Source organism: Solanum stenotomum, chromosome 8, assembly GCF_019186545.1.
Source record: "Solanum stenotomum isolate F172 chromosome 8, ASM1918654v1, whole genome shotgun sequence".
Classification (NCBI taxonomy): domain Eukaryota; kingdom Viridiplantae; phylum Streptophyta; class Magnoliopsida; order Solanales; family Solanaceae; genus Solanum; species Solanum stenotomum.
In genome coordinates this window covers 11,020,037-11,041,855 of record NC_064289.1, presented here as the reverse complement: position 1 = coordinate 11,041,855, position 21,819 = coordinate 11,020,037, and the positions used below count along the sequence as shown (strand labels likewise).

At 36.3% G+C, this 21,819-nt stretch overlaps 4 protein-coding genes across 4 annotated transcripts; 1 reads left to right on the top strand and 3 right to left on the bottom strand.

Moving 5' to 3' along the window:
- Window positions 1–207: 207 nt before the first annotated feature.
- On the bottom strand, window positions 208–2,036 carry LOC125874947 (reticulon-like protein B22). Its single transcript, XM_049556000.1, has 3 exons — window positions 1,329–2,036; window positions 716–785; window positions 208–602 (listed from the first exon to the last, which is right to left on the bottom strand). Exons 1-3 carry the CDS (start codon window positions 1,695–1,697, stop codon window positions 490–492), a joined length of 552 nt encoding a protein of 183 aa, XP_049411957.1. The 5' UTR covers window positions 1,698–2,036; the 3' UTR covers window positions 208–489.
- An 823-nt stretch (window positions 2,037–2,859) lies between these two features.
- Window positions 2,860–7,920, bottom strand: LOC125874932 (uncharacterized). The gene is made up of 4 exons (XM_049555985.1): window positions 7,160–7,920; window positions 4,718–5,122; window positions 4,295–4,491; window positions 2,860–3,249 (listed from the first exon to the last, which is right to left on the bottom strand). The coding sequence occupies exons 1-4, from the start codon at window positions 7,590–7,592 to the stop codon at window positions 3,004–3,006; spliced, it is 1,281 nt and encodes a 426-aa protein (XP_049411942.1). The 5' UTR covers window positions 7,593–7,920; the 3' UTR covers window positions 2,860–3,003.
- Window positions 7,921–10,174: 2,254 nt separating this feature from the next.
- LOC125874924 (V-type proton ATPase catalytic subunit A-like) lies at window positions 10,175–18,101 on the top strand. The gene is made up of 20 exons (XM_049555976.1): window positions 10,175–10,424; window positions 11,274–11,400; window positions 11,601–11,656; window positions 11,757–11,813; window positions 11,942–12,053; window positions 12,163–12,200; window positions 12,316–12,417; window positions 12,982–13,038; window positions 13,144–13,215; window positions 13,304–13,405; window positions 13,522–13,584; window positions 13,661–13,793; window positions 14,178–14,284; window positions 15,264–15,458; window positions 15,532–15,618; window positions 15,744–15,848; window positions 16,768–16,865; window positions 16,946–17,024; window positions 17,351–17,439; window positions 17,584–18,101. Exons 1-20 carry the CDS (start codon window positions 10,347–10,349, stop codon window positions 17,696–17,698), a joined length of 1,872 nt encoding a protein of 623 aa, XP_049411933.1. The 5' UTR covers window positions 10,175–10,346; the 3' UTR covers window positions 17,699–18,101.
- A 1,057-nt stretch (window positions 18,102–19,158) lies between these two features.
- Window positions 19,159–21,616, bottom strand: LOC125874950 (uncharacterized). Its single transcript, XM_049556002.1, has 3 exons — window positions 21,133–21,616; window positions 19,770–19,878; window positions 19,159–19,504 (listed from the first exon to the last, which is right to left on the bottom strand). The coding sequence occupies exons 1-2, from the start codon at window positions 21,521–21,523 to the stop codon at window positions 19,826–19,828; spliced, it is 444 nt and encodes a 147-aa protein (XP_049411959.1). The 5' UTR covers window positions 21,524–21,616; the 3' UTR covers window positions 19,159–19,504; window positions 19,770–19,825.
- Between the last annotated feature and the right edge of the window lie 203 nt (window positions 21,617–21,819).

Here is a 21,819-nt window from a genome sequence, read left to right as displayed (position 1 = left end):
ATTTCAGACACAAAATCTTCATGTTTTTCTGATCTGTATTTTCTGTGATGATTCAAGAGGGAGTCTGTATTTTTCTGTTTCGAATTTGAAAAGAAAAATTGAGATGGGATCAAATGCTCTTTTGTGCAATTTTTCAAAAGAAATCATTTTGGGGCAATCAGTTCAAATCTACAAGCTCAAAATCCTACGTATCAAACAGTAGTTGTTAACCACTCATCAAGACAAAACACATGTTAAACGCCTACCATCATCATGTTGTTGGTGAATTTGCAGAAGCTCTCTTGTTCTTTCAGCTAATACGAAAATCATAAGGCTACACACAAAGAATTCACACTTTGCAATAACTCGAACGGATAGAACATATGGACCAATTACATTATTTACTTTATGCCAGTGGTATTAAAATTCTGTTCTTATTCCTTCATTACCTCTTTTGGTCTATCTACAAACCAAGGCAATTCATATGCTCCGTGGACTGAGCAAAACACCCTAGTCGCTCTGAACTGTCTCTCTTGAGTCCTTTCTCCTTGGTTGACTCCACAAACATACGCTGATCAGCTGAGAATTTTCAGCAAGCATGTAAAGGCAAAGAAAACAGAGTCCTGCATATAATTAATCCACACAGAACAGCTTAATTTGATGCAAAATTGTGAATGAAAATCGACCTTGTACCCCGATAATACAAGTAGAGGAAATAGGAGAAGAAATGACTCACCGGCATAGGCAACAGTAACACCTGATGCTATCCTTCCCAAAACCGATAGCACATAAAGAGTAACCACAACCTGGCAATGTAGTAGGATGATTTTAATAACGTTCACCAATCCATTTTTCAGTAACATCAAATTAGTATTTGAGTTTCTGTATGAAGCTTTCCTTTCTGTATTAATTATCCTATAGTAGATGAAATGTAGGGCACGTAGAAGCTCAGATGCTGTGTTCGGCCGAGCCAAATAACTTTTACTACAGTATAATAGTATTGAAACACATATTAAGCTCCCATTCGGCCACAGATTGTTTGTTCATGAGATTTAGTCAAGTTTGAAAATTTATGCAATGAGACCTAGGAAAGGTAGTGTGTACATTGACCTTTCCACTACCTTTCCGTAGGCCCTTGGCTCAGTTTCTTAAAAATCTTCTTCAAAAGAATTTACCAGTTTTTGGTGAAATTTTACTTACGACAAAATCTCAAAAAAAAATTCAAGTAAAATGCAAGTCCAAGCACAATATTAAGTTCCAAAAACAATTTTTCTACACAAATTCATTCAAGTTTTTATCACTTTCCGATGAATCGAATAACAGAGTAGATAGTACAAGTTGGTTAGTACCTTAACGAACAAGCGCTTATCATGTCCAGTAGCAGAAACGCGGAGAACAGACTCAGCAGCGCCGATAGTATTAGCAATGCAGGCAAGGACGCGATTCGCGGTGTTCTGTGAGATCTGCCATTCTAGTGGATCCACAGGAACCGAAATGTTCATCTGGCGATACAGGAGTCCGAGAATAGCGAGGGAACAAATGATTACAATAAAGACGGCAGAGACGAGAGAGACGATACTGGCATTCCGATAAACACAGTGGTAGTAAACGAGAGTGCCGCAAATAATGAGTATGAAGGGTACGGGACCACGCAAATCCTTCTTCCTCCTAGGGTTTATTGTCCTTCGAATCTCCTCGTTAGAGTTCAATTCTTCCATGGTGCAGGTACTTTTTTGGTCTCTAATGCCTCAATTACAGTGACGCTAGATATGGACGGGGGATTTATCGGTGAGTCAATTCCGAACGCTGCGTCGTCTTCTCTAAGTTCTTCAAAATCTGCTGGCTTAATTGAGATTATTATTGACATATTTTATTCCAAATGTTGTATTCAAAGAGAAGCTTCTGAAGAAAACTGTCCATGTCCATTTCATAACAGTTTCCAACAAAAATATTTCAAACTAATCAAAACGGAGCAAACATTTTGAAAGCCAACAAGAGAATCGTTGGAAAATACTCGGGAGGGAACATTTTTCTTTTTCTATTGTCAATGCTCAATAATGCTTGTTTTCTTTTCTCCAGATCTAAAACTATTTTAGTTGACTTGTCTAGCGATTATGATAGTTTTATATTAAAAAAATTATATTATATAGTTACCTACTAAAATAATAGAGGAGAATTATATATGTTTTGTTATAGAACGTACATTTAATTTTTTTTTGACTTTTGGTTAGTAGTTTTAATTATTTGACCGAGCGATCAAATGTGCGAAGAGCCCTTTTTATACTCCTGCTAACCCTCTACGAAATGATGTTAACAGCTTATAATTAGGACTTTTTTTCATTTTTGTTTTTATCCAAGCCAAATAAATCTTTTATTAATTAGGCAGCGTGTTCAAAAGAAAATGAAAACGTGAGTCGTAAATATGTGATGTTTTTATAGCTATAAATTTATGAAATTAAGGATAAAGTAATTCCAAAAAGAAAAATATATCTTTTTTTAAAAGATGTCTCGTAAATTGAAACGGAGGAAGTAGTAGATCCAGGTCACAGTAAAAAATAGGAAAGTCTAGAATTGTTTGGTGACACATTTTCTAATGAGGGCGGTGTATAGACATGGGTCTCGAAAATTACCTAATTATTTTTTATCTCCAACTAAATTTGAACTTGAGACTTGATAATACTCCTCATCGTTGATCACTAGTTCACACTCCATGATCATCTAATGGATGTTTGTCACTCCGTAAAGCAAGAAAAACCTAAAAGAACTTGCTATTGTTTGCTAGTTTTGGGTCTAAAATGCAATGGCAAAAATTATGAAAAGGCAGGCATCATGCCTTGTCCCCACTTCTACGAGGCTTAATAAAACCTGGGAACGCATTGTTAAATAAAACTCAAGTCTTTTCAACTAAAAAACCACCACTGTCAAACAGTTGATAAAAGAATATCCACCCTATTATACAGCCAATACAGAAGGAAAAAAAGAGGATATTGGTTTTTCTAGCAGTCAAGAGTTTCGATTTGCCTGCTAACCAGGAAATAAGATGAGAGAGGGGTCCCTCTGCAGCTTGCCGTCAGTTACATCTAGCTTCTTCATCTTTTCTTCGCACCAGAATAACTGCTCCTTACTGATTCTTTCCATTCTTAGGACCCTATTCATGACCTTTACATCAATAAGGCCAAGCAACAGGTCGACATCTGCTGCCATGCTAGGCCATGATTTCTTCTTCAGGTTCTTTGTTTTCTTCCGTAGTTCCTTCAGTTTCACCTTTTTCTGCATTAGAAAGACTCGAAAGTTATCCCAAAGAAGACCAACAACAACATCCAAAGTCCAAACTTCTGTCCCAAAGTAGGCAATGATTGACTATCTTACAAGTTACAAGCCAAAGCAAAATGGAGATAGCAAGAGCTTTGCTTGAATTACTATTAGCAACACTACATTACAACCAACTACTGAAAATAGCAAATGGATATTAAGTTAATGATATCAGTTCAACATTCAAATAAACAGGAAACAGAAACCTAGAAATCTCCAAAGGCAGACTTCTAATACTGTAACGAAACTATGGGTTTGTCAATGACCAAAACGTCTTCCAGTTTTTATTATTTAACAATCTCTCACTAAACAACCTTTTACTTTCCTATTAATTTATGGTTCAGAAAATCTGTTTGGGGGAAAGGAAGCAAAACTTTCCTCTTGATCTCCTCATATGAGCTGGACGGGAATGAATACGACATAGATAGAAGAGTCAAGAAAAGGCTTATGAAAGAAACAATACTATCATTTGATGATATGGAGTATGGTCCTCTTCGTCACAATCGAAGACACCTAATCACACGTCATATGAATATCGCAGAAACTGCTGGTACAGTTCCTTGTGGCAAAATTTGAAAGAAATCCACAGGTGGTGCAATGTGCTAAAAGAGAGAAGAAAATGGAGTCCCCACATTTCAGAAACAGGATAAGGAAGAGACAAGAAGAGAGAATTAAGTCGGGAATTTTGACTAGACAAATTCGAAGGCAACCTCATTGACTGATGGTATAGCTCATCTTTTCATCTCAAGTGGATAATGTGGGAAACAAGTTTGAAGCCTTCCCTAAATCTGCTCCATATTGGATATTTTTCTGAGTGAGTCTCAACTATTTTATACAAACACATATTTTCTATGTTTCCTTATTCCCCGGAGCATGAAAAGGAAACTATCTTGAAATTCTTCCAGGACAAACACTAACCATACTACCTCATAAAAGTACAGTGCCAAAAGTAAGGTACACGCATAAGGATGGTTAAACAGAGAATATCAAACCAATGCCTTACCTTTTCAAGAGAACATTGAACCTGATGAACGGGTGTTGTCATCTGGTTCTGGCTTCCGAAAAGATTTCGTACACTGCTAGACTTCTTGTCCATCTTCACAAATAGACGAAAAGTGAGGATTGAACTTTCAATCACTTTGAGTAGATCTGGAGCAAGAACTGGCAACTCATCATCTTCCAATTTCTTTTGATCTGAACCTAAACTTGAGAGATTCGATTTCTTAGACAGATCAAGAGAAAATCAACTTTACGAACTCCAGTACATCAAAGTTTAATATGCATTAAATACAACACGAACTTTTGCAAATTACATATTCTTAACAAGTCCAAGTCATTCAATACAAGGGAAAAAAAAAGTCTTTAATCATTAGGAAAATCAAATAGCATCTAATAGGAAATCAATCATTATAGCTATCAGTACTACCTTGGACTTTAGGAACCTGAAGTAGCATAGGCAATGCATTTCTCATGCGAGCATAAATTTCAGGCCTCGTACCCGGTTCAAAAGGTTCAGTTTCAATAAATCGTTGTAACAAGACCAATAACTGCTGAAACTGCTGAGCGCTGTGATTATAGAAGATGGGACTATCAGGTTGGCTAGAGATTTTCTGACTCAATTGTGTGTACTGACAGTGAAGAACTTCCCAGGTCAGGCACATCTGAGCTACGTAAGCTGTTTCAAGATCTTGATTAATGTTAGCCACAGGCTGGTGCAAGTGCTGAGTTTCATCCTGAAATTCATCCATTTTTTTCAAGGACAGGCACCGAAAGGGTGATACAAGCTTTTTAGGTGCAGATCTTGGCGAAGAAGTAGATGAAATATGCGAACCTGGAAAATACTAAATTTTGTTAACCACCAAGAAATTTGGTACTCTCGAAGCTGCAAATCAGCTCTATTTTGGAGATGCTTGCAACGACAGAGAAACAATAAGCATTAAACTTAATAAAGCACCGTTAAAGCGACAGTGAAAAAATCAACATTAAACTTACTAAAGCACCGTCAAAGCCAGAGTATAGACCAGGACAAATGAGAATTACAAGATATTTATACTAGCATGCATAGAAACACATCTAACAACCACGCAAGGGAACTTATGTAACAGTTCATTTAGAGGTAACAAAATAGAAACAGAGATTTAAGTGCTCAAGATAAGCAAAAACTGATTCTTTGTGCACTCAGAATCTGGGACTTGCAGTTGCCCATTAGGTTAGATCTAGCGCAAAGTACCATCTTGGTACCTTTATGTATAAAACTTTTCAATAAAATAAAAGGTCTAGTGCAATTGAATTTGCCAGGTTCCTAATGGCTGGAGGAACAAAACCAAACCCTACCGCAGGAAAAAAAAATACAGCAGTTCTCTCCATTAAATATAAAAGATGTCTCTATTAGTTTGACCCAAAAACAGCCGTCACTACAGTCTGTACTTTCTAAGGCTCACCTTTAAAGAATGACTTCTCATCTCTAAATGCCTTTAATACGACACACTGTTGCAGTTTCACAATTTAATTTGTTTCAGAACAATTTTCGGGTTAAGTTTAAAATTCATTTGCTAATTCAATTGAAAGGAATGATCTATCGGCAAATTCAATTGAACTTGTCAATTGAGTCTTCCATTGAAACAATAAGTAGAGTGTTTGGTGAGATTGGTTCATCGAGTGTTGTGTAAAATTGTCTCTTTACAAATGACCCGTTCTTATGCTGCTATGACAATAGATAGACACCTTGGTTTGTGTTCTAAAACACAAATATGCCAGCAAAATGGCAGCTTTACACTTGAATGAGGGGTAATTCTATCATATCTCAGTATATAAAAGTCAATGAAAGGGAAATTCTAAGTTCCTTCTGAAGGGTGTGCAAAATGAAGAAGTCTCTATTGTTCAAGAGGCAGAGGAGCTGAAACTTGGGGGGTTGAACATTGAGGAATCTGTACACGATAACAACTATGAGAGGTCATGATTCAACCTTTAACGATAAAGCTTTGATTTGCCTCTATAGATAAGTGAATTCCTCTATTTTACCTTATTTTTAACTTTAGACAAGGACATTGCACTATTTTACTCTAATACTTGTTTTTACTTTGTAATGTTTTGAATGCCTTTAGCTAAGATACCTCCTCTATGTTCTTGACAGCCCATCTTTGTCTCAATAGTCTTTCAGTGGCACGCCTCACATCCCTTTCCCATTACTTAGAAAAGTAAGCCATTGGTACAAGATACAATCATTACCATCTGAATTATTAGACATCCAACGGATCCAATAAATACATCAATAAATCTCTTCCTTTTTATGAAGGGGACCAGGGCAGAATTTCATTGTCAAAGCAAAGGAGAAATCCTTTGGATGTCGCCAAAAGGAGTGACAATGCCATATGCCAAAAATAAGAGAAAGAATCAGAATTGATCGATTTCTCGAAACAAATGAATGTGGGGGCTGTTCTTATTTTACCGGACAGGTTGAATTAGCTCCTCCAGAGTCCCAATCGTATTTCTCCCGAATGAAAGAAAAGATTGGCAATTTTTCTCTTTATGCAATGACTCACTCTACCAACTATATTTGATTGGGATTCTATATACTCCACCATCTATAGAAAATCCCAGGGAATTAATTAGAGGATTGTTTCTCAAAAAGAATTGTTTGTTCTTACATTTAGTGTGATTATCCTTTCTTATTGTGCTTTTTAATTGTCTAGCCAGAATTGTAAATTTATCATTTAAGGAAAATATTTCTTTGATATTATCATATATTACTCGATTGATTTCTGATTGTACAGATGATTTCAGTTTCTAATTTGGAGCCACTAGTGCAAAGCAAGGGAACCAAAGTTTATTTCAGGAAGTAAAGCAAAACATAGTCCGGAACTATTACCAATTTCACGCAGCTGCTGAACATGCAGGCGGTCATAAAACAGCATTTGTTCAGAGTATTTGTCATACACGGCATTGAAGCCAGACCAAAACTGTCTTCCTTCTGCTTCAACATCCCTCCAATCACCGGGATTCATGTTCACCTGTTCTTCTTCATCATCTGCATCATCATCTTCTGGAGCTGACTCTTCAGGAATTAATACCATAAAGCTGTTTCTTCTCAGTTCCTTCAACCTCCTCTTTACTTCATTAGTGATGAAGTCATCATCGTCGTCTTCTGGTTCAGCATTAGTAGAATCAACATAAGCTGTTTTCCCCACATTACCATTTTCATTCTTTTGCTCTCCCGGCAGTGGAACAGGTTTTTCCTCTGTATTAGTCTCTAGTTCCGGCTTATGAGCCTTCCTAAATCTCTTCACTTTGAAGAAATCCATCACTAAACCAACAACTTCCCTATCAATGTCTTAGCCAATAATTCTTTTTGTTCGTCCGTTCAAATTAGTAATCTCACTTAGCTAACCTCAAAAAGGTTGATCTACTCTTCTCAACAACACCAGGATGCAAAAGAGCTCCAGTCTACATGCAGTAAAAAAGAATCATTCAACAAACACGGCATAACAAAAATGACACCTTTAGTTAATCATTCGCGGTCCCTTCCAGCAAAACCCTGAGAACTCAAATCAGATCCATAATCTAATTTAGCCCCATTCTGAATCTGTATATCCTCAGCTTCCACAGCATCATCAAGCTTCCGATGTGAAATCCCCACCCCCAACAACTTCAGCTTCTGCACAGTATTTCAATTAGAAAACTGAAGAAAGTACATTTCAAATTCAAACAATCAAACTGCGATCAACTTATATTACAAAATTTAGGAGAAATCATGAAAAAAGATTATTTAAAAAAAAAACGAAACTTTACTGATTCAAAGAGGAATAGAGTTTGAAAATGAAAGATTCAAAACAAATTAAACATCACTTACAGATTAAACCGGTGTACACCCACCTAAGCCATTTGTTAAATAGAGTGCAAACCCTAGAAACCGAATCGAGGCGTGATATTATAAAGGGGTTCAAAAAAGGCAACAAAAACAATGGGTGAGTGAGTTGATTGGGTACATTTTACTGATACATTACATTTAGTGTGATTTATGAATCTGAATAACCAGAAAAATACATTACGCGTTACGATGCTGAAAAAACAAAAAAAAAAAAACTCAAAAAGGAAAATTACACAAGAAGAGGAAAAAAAAAAGGTGATAAAAGGACAAAAAGGCAAAATTTTGATTCAAGTTTTGGACAGTAGGAACAGTAACAGAAGAAGATTAATGAAGATGAAGACGAAATGAGATTTAAGTAAGTAATAAAAGATGGTTCGCGATTTCCTAGAGGAAACAGAGTGCATGGGGTTAAGGGTTTTTCGTACAGAGAATATTGTCAGAAGTTTATTACCCAAAAAACCGCGAAAATGAAGAAAAAGTTTTGGCTTGACTTTTAATTAAATTTACGTAATCCGCCCCATAAGTTGATAGTAATGTTAGATTCAACCACCTTTTCTTCTTCCTTATTTTATCTAAATAAACCCCTGTAGTTAGGAGTGTTCCCAGTTGGATTAAAATCGATTCAAATTGAATTTATTTGAATTTGATTTTAGATTTCTTAAAAACTAATAGTATTTGATTTGATTTTTTTCAAAGAAATAACGGAGCTGAAGTGATAAATTTTATATACATTTATTTTATTGTAATATATACATAATATATTATTTTTATTAAAAAAAATATCTACTATATATATTTTGATCAAAATCTATTTATAATTTATTAAAGTAAAAATGTTCAAGATGAGAGCATTTATCTTATTGATTTCAAGTATATGAGTGTCTATGATTCTTGGAAGTGGGGAGCTAGAATGTTAACGTCTCTTTCTTTTATGCCAAAATAGTGAATTTTAAACTTTTATTCATTGAAAATTCCATGATCAAAAGTTGTGTGATGTGAGTTCTTCTAACCATCTTTTGTTTTGAATGAATTGTTGTCCTTATGCTCCTTTTTAATGAATCGTTTCTTTTCTTTTTGTGTATGATTAATACAGAATAATCAAATCGAAACCGTAAACAATCAAACCGACAAATGTGTATTATATTTGGTTTGATATGATTTTAATAATTTTAAAATTGATTAAATCAGTTTAACTTTGGTTTTGATCAACAATTGATCCAAACCGACCTGTGAATACCCCTACTTGTAATTACACCTAGTTCGGATGGTTGTTACTCGTTGTAATGTAATTGTATTGCTAGTTAAAATATAAAATTTGTATTGATTGTTACTTAAATTGTATTATATAGTATCATTTAAATATCGTTAGGTAACAACGAAAAGACTCGTTGTTCGTTTTTTTTTTTTTTGTAGATTTGTCATCAAATTATGAATTCATCACAAGTGACATTATATAACTCCAAACATGTCATACTCTAAAAAAAAATTATATTTATTCCTAGTCATATTTTTCCATATCTTTCTATAATATATGTATTAATATTCAGATATTTTATAACCTATTCGACAAAACTTCTGAAAGCTAAAAATATTTCCTTAGAAAAAGTTAGAAAATTGAGATATTTGATCAAGCTTTTATCAAAAAATAATAATAATAATAATAAAAAATTATTAAGTGCTTTTCAGTGTCAATATAAGTTGCTTTTCAAATATTGAAAACATATTATCCAAAAATATAACCTTAATCAAGAATAAATAGTTATTTTAATATCGGAAAAAAAACTTTTTTTCAAAATAAGCTACTCTCTAAAAGTTACACTTGCAACAAAAACTAAAATACTTTCCAAAATGTTTAGAGTCCGAGTTTTGTGCAACAGATATAGTTTTACTAGATATTTTAATATTAATAATAACAAATATGCCAAAAATGAATTAAAAGATCTGGAAAAGTAGAAGAAAAAGTTGATGGATGAATCACGTTACACATGAGAGAACCAGACAAGTAGACGAGTACGACAACGGATTAATACCCCCTCCCCCATTCTCTTCTCTCTCGCTCGTTGCTTCCTTATTTTGTCTGTAACGTTTCTCGTTTATCTACCGCAATTCTATAGATTTCGATTGGAGGGTTTATCTTCCATCGATCCGATCGTGAGTTCACCATATTTACTTACTTCACTCTTCTACAATGCCGTCGCTCTTTGGAGGTCCTCTCACTACATTTGAAGATTCTGAAAAGGAGAGCGAGTATGGTTACGTCAGAAAGGTACTATTTTCATTTGAGATTCAATTTGATTGGAGTATCAGCTTTTACAACCGTCATTCCAATTTATGTGACACTTTGAAAGTCAGTAATGACTATTTTTTAAGCTAATTTGGATTAGATCAACTCGTATATATTAGAATTAAAATTTCACGTAGTTTGAACCACGAGAAGTAAAAGTGACACTGTTTCATTTTGCTAACCATGGAAATCATAGCACTAATAGTGTTGTATATTAGTTGGATCAGTTTCACTTTTCTAACCATGGAAATTATTTGGAAGGAAATGCTTTTACAGTATTTTTAATTTTTATTTGCGAATATATTTTCTCTAAATGCTGAACTTGGTAATGCAACTGTTTGGACTTTGCTTTAACGAACCTTTTTTTTTAAATTAAGAAGGTTTTAGAGTCGATCATTGGTTAAACAGTTTGTCGCTTTATTGTTCATGACTCACGAGTTAATAAGCGTTAAATCAATTGAATTTCTCTCTCTTTCTACTATGATTACTGTAGTTGCTGTTAATCATTAGGTAATAGTACATCTTAATTTTTTTTTTGCCTGTGCACTTGCATCTGTTCACTGTTTACTTGATTTGGTGATTGTTAGTTTCCTATGAGAAAAGTAGAGCCTTTCATTGTTAGATTTTTTTATTTAGCTTTTCTATTTTGCATACGATGTAGATGATCATGCTGATGTGGGATTATCGGTTACCAAGTTTCTGTCTGGTTTTGTGCTCATTGAATGAAGTTTTGTGCCCTACGTTATCGGTTCTCCAACTCCAAAGTAAAAGTTGCCATTGCTAGCTCTAACAACTTATGTTATTGCCTGCAAATTGTGCCTGTTTCTACAGGTGTCTGGACCAGTGGTTGTTGCAGATGGAATGGCTGGGGCTGCCATGTACGAACTTGTTCGTGTCGGACATGACAATCTTATTGGTGAAATTATTAGGCTGGAAGGAGATTCCGCTACAATTCAGGGTATATTATTTAATTTTTTTATTCCTGCTAATGACAACTCTCTCCCTACCAGCATCCCTGGATTGTTGTATCTTCTCCATTTCTATTTATTCCTTCTTGATTGTTTGTAAAGGGAGTTATGTACTAGCTTTGATTTCCATAATCAGACTTGAATTGAAGTTACAAAAAAGGTTTATTTGTTAAGATCTACTTTCTTGCAGTCTATGAAGAAACAGCTGGGCTGACGGTGAATGATCCTGTCTTACGTACACGCAAGGTAAAAAAATAAAAATACTTCTTATCAGTTTTATTGTTTTGTTTTAACTGTTGGAATATTGAATTTGAAATAGGTAAATTGATGTGTATTCAAATTGCAGCCCCTGTCAGTAGAGCTTGGTCCTGGAATCTTGGGAAACATCTTCGATGGTATTCAGGTTATTATCTGATGATGTCCTGCAATTTTTCTCTGAAATTCTGTACTGAAGCTTGTCTGATATAGATTATTGCAGCTCCATTTGAATGCTTAATTTGTTTTTGTATGTTTGTTTTGTCAATAATGCAGAGGCCACTGAAGACAATCGCAAAAAGATCTGGGGATGTCTACATCCCTCGAGGTGTATCTGTTCCAGCCCTTGACAAGGATATACTCTGGGAATTTGAGCCTAAGAAAATAGGTATTTTCTTGCCTTTGACTCCGTGTCATGTTGGAGTTTGAGTTATCTTCGTCAGGAACTGTACTTTCATCATTGATGACTCTGCTCACAAAAATATATCTGGTGCCAGGCGAGGGAGATATCTTAACAGGTGGAGATCTGTATGCTGTAAGTTTGATAGAACTGAATTTCTTCTAAAGAAATTTGTTGAGTCCTTCTCCAAAACTGTATTCAAGTATCTTCCTTTGTATTTGAATCTCTTCTTGATTCTTTCTTTTCGCAGAACGTCTTTGAAAACAGCTTAATGGAACATCATGTTGCACTTCCTCCAGATGCCATGGGAAAAATTACTTACATTGCTCCTGCTGGTCATTACTCTTTGAAGGTTCGTGAATACTCATCAAACTGCAAGCATATATACACTTAGTACAGTATTCATGTTTTAATGCAAAAAATTGTTGCATGTCAATGAATCATGTCTAGAGAATGGAGAACTTTGCCACCAATTGTGGCGTATGTTAGAACTGGTTCCTGTACCAAGGGTTCAGGAAAAGGTCCAGTTATCTATTTTTCTTGCTTTTCTTTAAACTTGTAAAAGAAGGGAAGATAGATATCAATCCCTTTTCCTGAACTTAGGTCCTTAATGCATGTTATTGTTTCTGCTAGCTATGTCTTCTTATTTTTATGTTATACACATACGCACATTACTTAAGTTTGGTTATGAGGATATTTATTCGCTCAATATATTTTGTTGTATTTGTGTTCTTAATTTGGTAATGTATTTATACTTCTTTTAAATTTGAGAAGTGGTAGATAGGTGTAGACTATAAGTTGTCGACTTGCTGCATCATTTGCATCGAATTGAAGCATAAAACAAGATATTGCAAGCAATGCATCAACTTTAGTAATCGGGGGATGTGATGGATTCCTCTTCTCGTGGATCATGCAGGATACTGTTCTTGAGCTCGAGTTTCAAGGTGTCAAAAAGCAGTTCACTATGCTTCAGGTCATTGACACGCTAGTCACATAGGATTCTTCAATTGCCTTTTACTTTGTTATTCTAGCAGTTTCAGCACTGGATTCTGACATTAATTTGCATATATATATATAGAGTTGGCCTGTGCGTACACCTAGGCCGGTTGCTGCAAAGTTAGCTGCTGATACTCCTCTTCTTACTGGACAGGTAATTAGTGCATAGAATGTTGTTGGATTTCGTAATTCTTGTATAGAATCTTGGACATCTTCTCTATAATTTCTCTATTTCATGTCAGCGTGTTCTTGATGCTCTGTTCCCTTCAGTGCTTGGGGGTACTTGTGCTATACCAGGTGCATTTGGCTGCGGTAAAACAGTGATTAGTCAAGCTCTTTCCAAGGTGAGTTTCTTTTTGCTTTATTTTTACTTTTTACTTTAATCTCAGATCTACAGTTAGATGTTTAGACTTGTAACACTTCTCCAGTTCATCTGATTCATGTTGATTAATGAATGCAGTACTCTAACTCAGACACTGTGGTCTATGTTGGTTGTGGGGAAAGAGGGAATGAAATGGCCGAGGTATGATCTTTTGAATCTGTTTTGTGAGCTCTTTATTATTATCACGAGATGAATAACACATAGTAGTTAATTTCAGGTGCTAATGGATTTTCCTCAATTGACAATGACATTGCCTGATGGACGTGAAGAGTCTGTCATGAAACGTACCACACTTGTTGCTAATACTTCAAACATGCCTGTGGCTGCTCGTGAGGCCTCAATCTATACAGGTTGCTACTTTTTTTAATTTTCTAACTTTCGTGGTACTTGACAATTCATTAGAGAAGCGCCTTAATTAACTGAAAGAAGCCAAGTACAATAAGTACATTTTACTTAGCTTCAGGATTTTAAATGCTGATATGATTTTATTCCTCACTGTACCCCCCCATTGAAACAATATGAAAGATAAGTACATTAAATGTTCCACTCTCTGCTCTTATTACCTTCATGTTTGATATGCACAACAGTTTCTGCTTGCTTTGCATTTCTGGTTTAAGTGTCAACTCGTTTAAAATAAAGCAAATGTGCCTTACAACATGTTAGTTCTTATCTTTAATCTCTTGATAAGTAATACAACATAGTAGCTCTTGACTTTTTATCAATATCATTTTCAGGCATTACTATAGCGGAATATTTCAGAGACATGGGCTACAATGTGAGCATGATGGCAGATTCTACATCTCGTTGGGCCGAAGCTTTACGTGAAATTTCAGGTCGGCTGGTGAGTATTTACTCTTTCTATTGCCACAAAGTCCATTAGCCTGTCTATTGCAGCAGGTCAAATATCCTCTTTCTCTTTTCGGCAAAGCTTTCTGTTACTGTTTGGTTGCTCGTATTATGTTTGGCATTGTCATAAACTTATTCATTATAGTACCCAACCAATTTACAAAACATCAGTGCTACTTCTGTAACTTATTCATTATGTTACCAACTAATTTGCAATTATGTGCGATCTCAACAGAATCATGTGTGAATGGAAATATTGGAAATATTATAGGGTTCTAACTTCTAACTAACTCTTGAGTTTCTATAAAGCATTTTGCATTTTGCATGAGTTTCAGATTCAGATAAGTTAGCTTCTCGAATATGACAAAGGGAATCTTTTTCCTTCTTGTTAGCCCATTTGAACTGGTTGTTTAAGAGAGACTACGTTGAAATTATGTATCCTCTTTGCAATTTTGTCAGAAGGAACTTTTGGTATCTCCTTTTAGCTTTTCTCCTTCCCAATTTCTTTGTGTTCGACTGTGGCTGGACTTTTTGTACTCATTGCAGTTCTCTATTCTTTGGTTACACTGTTTTTCTTTTCAGGAATCAATGAAGATTAATTTCCTTGCCATTTCCCCTTTTCATGGAGTTCCTTTATTTTTGTATAATTTCTAGTGTTTCTCAGTAATCATATTTTGAACTTTTGGGCAGCCTATTTAGTCAGTTAGTCATACTGATGATGAAAAGGAAACTTTTTATGTTATTTTCTTTCTTGGGTGCTCTATTCTCTTATTTCATTTCTTAACAGACATTCCTTTCTGCATATGGCTTGCTTGCTGTGTAATCGAGTTTTCACAACAGGGGCAATGCCTAAAAGCATGCTTTCTTGGATTATATAAAACCTATCATACAGTATTGTGAAAATGATTGTCTTCCCAATCTGGAGCAAAGTGCTTTGTATTGTCTTATTTTAACATACACTATGCACTTTTCAGGCAGAGATGCCTGCAGACAGTGGATATCCTGCTTATCTTGCTGCACGTTTGGCATCTTTTTATGAACGTGCTGGTAAAGTTAAATGTCTTGGTGGACCTGAGAGAAATGGGAGTGTGACAATTGTTGGTGCTGTTTCTCCTCCTGGAGGAGATTTCTCAGATCCTGTTACATCTGCAACCCTGGGTATTGTTCAGGTTGGTCAAGCCACAGATCAACCCTATTGGAAGTTTCTTTTCTTCAGGTTTCTCTAATATTTTCCTTTTCCAGGTCTTCTGGGGACTGGACAAGAAATTGGCTCAGAGGAAACACTTTCCTTCTGTAAATTGGCTTATTTCCTATTCAAAATACTCAGGGGTATGTTGTTTAGATGTTCGTTTTGATTTTCTTTATATAGCCAAACGTGCTCATCAGCCACCTTTTGCGGCTTCTATTCATTGATCAGATACTGCCACTCACTGACACGAGTTTTCTATTTCCAGGCCTTGGAGTCCTTTTATGAGAAGTTTGATCCTGATTTTATCACCATAAGGACAAAAGCCCGTGAGGTTCTGCAAAGGGAGGATGACCTAAATGAAATTGTGCAAGTATGTGCTTATGATGCCTCTTTTTTAACCTTTTAACATTTCTTCTCGAGTTGTATGTTGTAAAGAGCAGCTCATCAGCACAGTCTTGACTATGAGGAGAAGTTTTTCCTGTCTTCAAACTCATGATTGTTGATAAGGACAAATTGTTCATGACTTGACTATTTCCTAGTGCTATCCGTCTTCCTTGTTCATATTCCTGATGCCATCTTCATTCTTGCCTTTTCACTTGGAGGCAGATAGGACAGGGAGCCAACCTTTTAAATTGGATAAAGTTACTGAGCTAGTCATATCACGTCTCTTTCTTACCACCATTATTACTAGTAGGCGACCTTTTCTCCCATTTCTTCCATCTTTTTCCAGATGTCAACTCAGGTCATCAACATACGCTCCACTTAAATAGCCTTCGTGGAAAAGCAGCGAGTGCATATTGATCCCTGAATCTATTTCTAACGTCTTTTCGAGTCTTCCTGGTTCATGACCTCAGCAACTTTTTGGACAATCATGATCTCATTTGATTAAGAGATCTATGTTTGTTACTCTCTTTTGAGGTAAACTGGCTGCACTAAGATAAGGAGGGAAACTATTTTTGTACTCTGCCTGGAGACCAGGACTGTCTCCAGTCTCTTAGATACGTGATGGCTCAGTAGTTGGTATATCACTTCAATTGTGTCATGGTATCAGCTGTCACTTTAGGGAGTTGTTGGTTCTTTAGATCTAGGCTTTCAGTTGGATTGCATAGCAAAGTTAACACTCAGTGCTGCTGTGTGCTAAAACAGCTTTTAGCCTCTCAGAGCAGACAAAACATTTCTTCTCAATTACCCTGCTCCTGTCCAACCATTTTCTTTTTCCCCTCAGACCTCAGTGGTCTACAGGAAGTAGACACAGCTGTAATTGATATATTGCTGTTTGTTTTCTGCAGCTTGTTGGTAAAGATGCTCTAGCTGAAACAGATAAAATCACTTTGGAAACTGCAAAGCTTTTGAGGGAGGACTACCTTGCACAAAATGCATTTACTCCGTAAGTGTGAAAATAGTCTACCATAGTATGCTTGTTAATTGCGATTGTTATGATCTCACATTCATTTTCTTTGGTAACAGATACGACAAATTCTGTCCTTTCTACAAGTCTGTTTGGATGTTACGGAATATTATCCATTTCTATAACTTAGCCAACCAGGTATAGTAATCTGGCTATTGATACATCATACATGTCTTTTTAGTGTTGGGGTGCCCTTCTATCGTTTATAAAGATAAGCACTTCTATTACCCATTTTTACTCACCTGTTTTATTCACTCATGCTCATATTTTCTTTTGTCACTCTTTAGTTAAGATATACCTGTGTTATTTTCATGTTCACATTTCCTTTTACCGCTCTTCAGTTAAGATGGTCTAGGGATGAATAAGATTCAAACTTCTGAGAGTGGTTATTGATTACAATAACTAAGAGAAACTTATACCATGGTATTTGCTTGTGACATTTGGGTGTATCATCTTCTGCACAGGCCGTTGAACGAGGAGCTGGTATGGATGGCCAGAAGATTACCTACACTCTCATTAAGCATCGACTAGGGGATTTGTTCTACCGTTTGGTGTAAGTAACTCCCAAGAATATGGACTTTGTTATGTGGTATCATAATAAAGATACAGATTTTATCGTGCTTCCAGTCTGGTCCTTTGCCTCCCCCATCCCCTACTCTTCTTTTTCTTTGCCTTTTAAGCCTCCATTCTTTTGCAGGTCCCAAAAATTTGAGGATCCAGCCGAAGGAGAGGATGCTTTGGTAGCCAAGTTTAAGAAGCTTCATGATGATTTGACTGCTGGTTTCCGCAACCTTGAGGATGAAACTCGATAAGTCCTCATTTCAGTAAATGTATTCCAGTTCTTGGACGGGTCCAACCAACTCCAAAGTAGCGTTTTCGTTGAATCAGTTGTGTGCTGTTGTCCACACTGAAATGGTCGTTTGGATCCTAGAGTTGGATAAGTAAAAATGGGAAGGTGCTTGGCTTGGCGCCTTAAATTTGTTGTTTAGTTGGTGTAACTCAATTTATTTTAGTAACACTGTAAGTTAAGGGGTCGTTTAGGTGAATTTATACAGTTTCAGTCCTCTCTTTATCATCAGACTTGAAAATTAAAGGTGACAGCAAAGTGTTCCTAAGCATTATTATCACTTGGGTATGTAGCGCACTGGTCTTCGTTTTGTTGTTATCAGATGTGCAATAACTTGTAATAAAGGTCTATAATGCATGTTTCTGGAATTTGTTGTCCTCGATTAGACTTTGCAAATTTAAGCATAGGGTTGATTGAAAGCCATGATTAGAAATTGCTATTCATGTCCTTTGAAATAAGTCACTGTTCAATCACGATGAGATTGCATGAATTTGGAAGGTTTGATATGGGAATTACAATGTCAATCATAATGGAATATTGGGAGACCAAAGTGGACTTGATCTCAACTAATTTCAGACACACAGCAAATAACAAGATCATAAGACCCAGAGCTTGTGTAAGTACTGGGTGTTTATACCAAGCTAATAAATGCAATACAAGTCCCCTTCTAAAGAACTTATCTCTGCATTCGAGTTGCAGTGCTTTCCTATCAAACCAAGTTAAAGCTATGCTCTGCCCTGACAGATACTAGTAAACATATTCGTAATGCTGCCACAGTTAGAAATTCTTCGAGCTGCTATAACATACAAGTCAGTGCAAAAAGGCAGTCATCTTGACAGAGATCAAACTGAACTTTGACAATGAAGAAGGCACAAGCAATTTTTCTTGTCAATTGAACTTCCATCTTATTCTTTGTCCCATGCTGTGCTGAGAGCTTATCAAGGCTCTGCCATACGCGATGGGGAGCTACATTTTACATTTATTCACTTCTCTCAAACTTACACATGTATAATTGGAACATCCCATCAAGAAGCATTTCTTACTTTGTTATCAAATGCAAACGACCAGATTTGCTATTAAATTTGTGCAACCTACATAAATAGATGGCTACTTCCATCCAATTAGAACGTTTAGTTAACTTCTCTGGTTAAACAATAAGCAAATTGATAACTAGGGAAGTAGAAGAGAAATTTGCTAGGAGCTCCAATCCGATCCAATAATAGACAAATAGGCAATTACTAGGAGCTCCCATTCAATCGAACAATCAGTAAATTGGCAACACAGGAAGAGACTAAAGAAATGCACTTGCTTCCTTTCCCACTCTCACAATGAAATACAGGTTCTGTTTCTCTTGCAACAAAGAAAAAGCCAATCTGAGCTCTTGGCTATCGCCCATGTATAGAAAAGGTAAGAACAAGAAGCAAATAACGGACAACCAAAATTTATTTCAAGTATTTACAAAAGCTGATATTATATGACAACATTACAATAACTAGGGCATATCCAACTACGCTTCCTAATGAGGTTAAGGTGTGACCTAAAAAACGGAAACATAGCAAAGAGCTAGCTTGTATACAGAAATACCCATTACCTTAAACCAGGAAATTTGGATTAGTGCAAAACAAAATAAACCTACACTGTACAGTCGACAAGATACTACTCTTTTAGTAGAAAAGAAATATGACAGGAAGCTTATATGTACATATTCCAGCTTGGAAATGCTTCCTCAATACTCTCTGTTCAGCTACATTATGTACAGAAATTTGTAAACCTGCAAATACAAGAAGAGACATTTGAGTAACTTGCAACAGCCACCCCAGTGGCCACTGTGGAATTCTATACAAAGGCATAAGACAGATCTCAAGGCATTCGTAGAATACAAGTGTGCATAGGTCTACCAAACACTAACTGAATCAAGAATGAGTTCAGCAAAAGATAACAAGATGTTTTACGATGTGCAACCTAACCCTCCAAGCTAATGAGGACTAAAATTTGCATGTGGCCATTTTGACAGTAATTCTTAAGCTCTAACCCACCTTAACAATGGCAATGGAGAACCAGTTGCTTTCCCCATTCATGCCCATGCTTGCATTTAAACTTCCTCGTCCTCAGACTGGATTTCTTTTTTGGCCACATTACACTTGTCTGAAACAGCAAAAATAAAAAATAAAAAATGAGACAGTGAGAGAGAGTACATGAGCAAACTTGTCCCCTGACTGTAACAAAAATAATAGTTAATTGTATAGAACAGCCTTAGGTTCATGATAAAACACTTGCACAAATTTTGGACCTTCAAGAGAAACAACAATGTTCTAGCGCATATATTATCATGAACAAATCAACCAGACTCTTGAAAATGCCAGATGGTTAAACCATTTTTTCACAAAAGCACAAGAGAAACAAAATAATACTCTATATTCCATTTTATGTGACCCTATTGACTGAAAAAGGATTTAGCAAAAGAAAGGTAACACTTTTGAAACATGTGGTCTTAAACCTACTGTAACATTTGTGTAAACCATAAAAGCTTGGTATTAAGTGGAGAGAAAAACTAAAGAACGCAGCCCAATGATGATTCAAACGGCACATAAGGCAATCATTATACATAAACAGCATTGGGATAACTCTAACTCATGGAGATCTCTTCAAACTACAAGTGCTCCAAAACAACACAAATGTATCCTATGTGAGATTATCAACGAAACTTCTTTGAGGGATAGTTCTCTCTTTTGTTGAATAAAGGAAAGCTCTATGGCCAGGGTCAGACTTTCTACACATACCACACTGCACCAATCAGACAGGGTAACAGTGCAGTACATTTTTATCATCACACAATAGAACATCTGCCTAGCTCAACAAACATGCCACAATGAAACCAAATTGCAGATAGCAAGCAGAATAGCATACTGGAACAACAGAGGGAAGCAACTTCTCCTCAACGGAACCAAAAAAGGGTTGGACAAGGACCACAGCTATACGAAGCCCCTATCCACAAATGATTAAGTAATGCACATACGACGCTCAAAATTATATCTCAGTTCCGGTAAAACATCCTAATCCCATCCAGCAAACGCAGCAGTAATTTAATCACCCTCCCCTGCAGTAAGAAAATCGAACGCACGATCTTTCCAGACATATAGATCTCCTATGAGTCGAATTCAGGATCCATTAAAATGAAAATCAAGGTCGACTATATGCAATTGTTGCGATTAATGTAAAGCAATAAAACTCATCATGAAACACGAAGGAAAGGTCCAGACATATAGATCTCCTATGAGTCAAATTCAGGATCCATTAAAATGAAAATCAAGGTCGACTATATCCAATTGTTGCGATTAATGTACAACTTCGCAAGAAAATTCATCATGAAATTCGAAGGAAAGGTAGAGTGTTAAGTACCATCATCAAGATAGAAATTAGATGAAGGCCAGCCACGGAACGTAGCGAGAGACATAATTTCCTCTTCCGTGAGCGTATTAGCGAGCTTGTGAACGAGATCGGCAACACCGTATGAACTACGTCGAGGTGGAACCCAGTAAGATGCACCAGGACGGAACGGAAGCCAATCGGGAGCCGATCGCCGTACTATGATCCGGTGAATCGCTTCCTCAATCCTCTGCACCGCCAGCGCCTCCGCCTCTGTCTCCGGGGTGTCAGATCCGGTGCTCCTGTCGGCCTGAGTGGACTCGCTCCTAGAAGCTACCCGTAGCAGAGCATTTCGGGTGGTGTATGAGGCGGTGACGGTGGTGGTTCGGATCAGATTTAGGGCTTGAGCGATGGAGCGGGCCATTAGAAATGAGAGGAATTAGGCACTTGTATAAATAGATAAACAAATACCGATAAGGAAGGAACGAGGAGCTTTCGCTTTTTGGGGATTGCCGGTAATTCGACGCAAGAAAAGGGCTTCCGGTCAATTTATTAGAGCAAAATTTTGGCGGTGTATAAATTGGGCTGGGCTTAACTACATTTCTTGGGCCGATATCTTTGTCGAAGACTTTGATATCATTAAGGGACATTTTATTAGAGAAAATTAAATAATAGAAAAATATAATTTTATTAATATATGTGAAATTATATGGGTGTGTT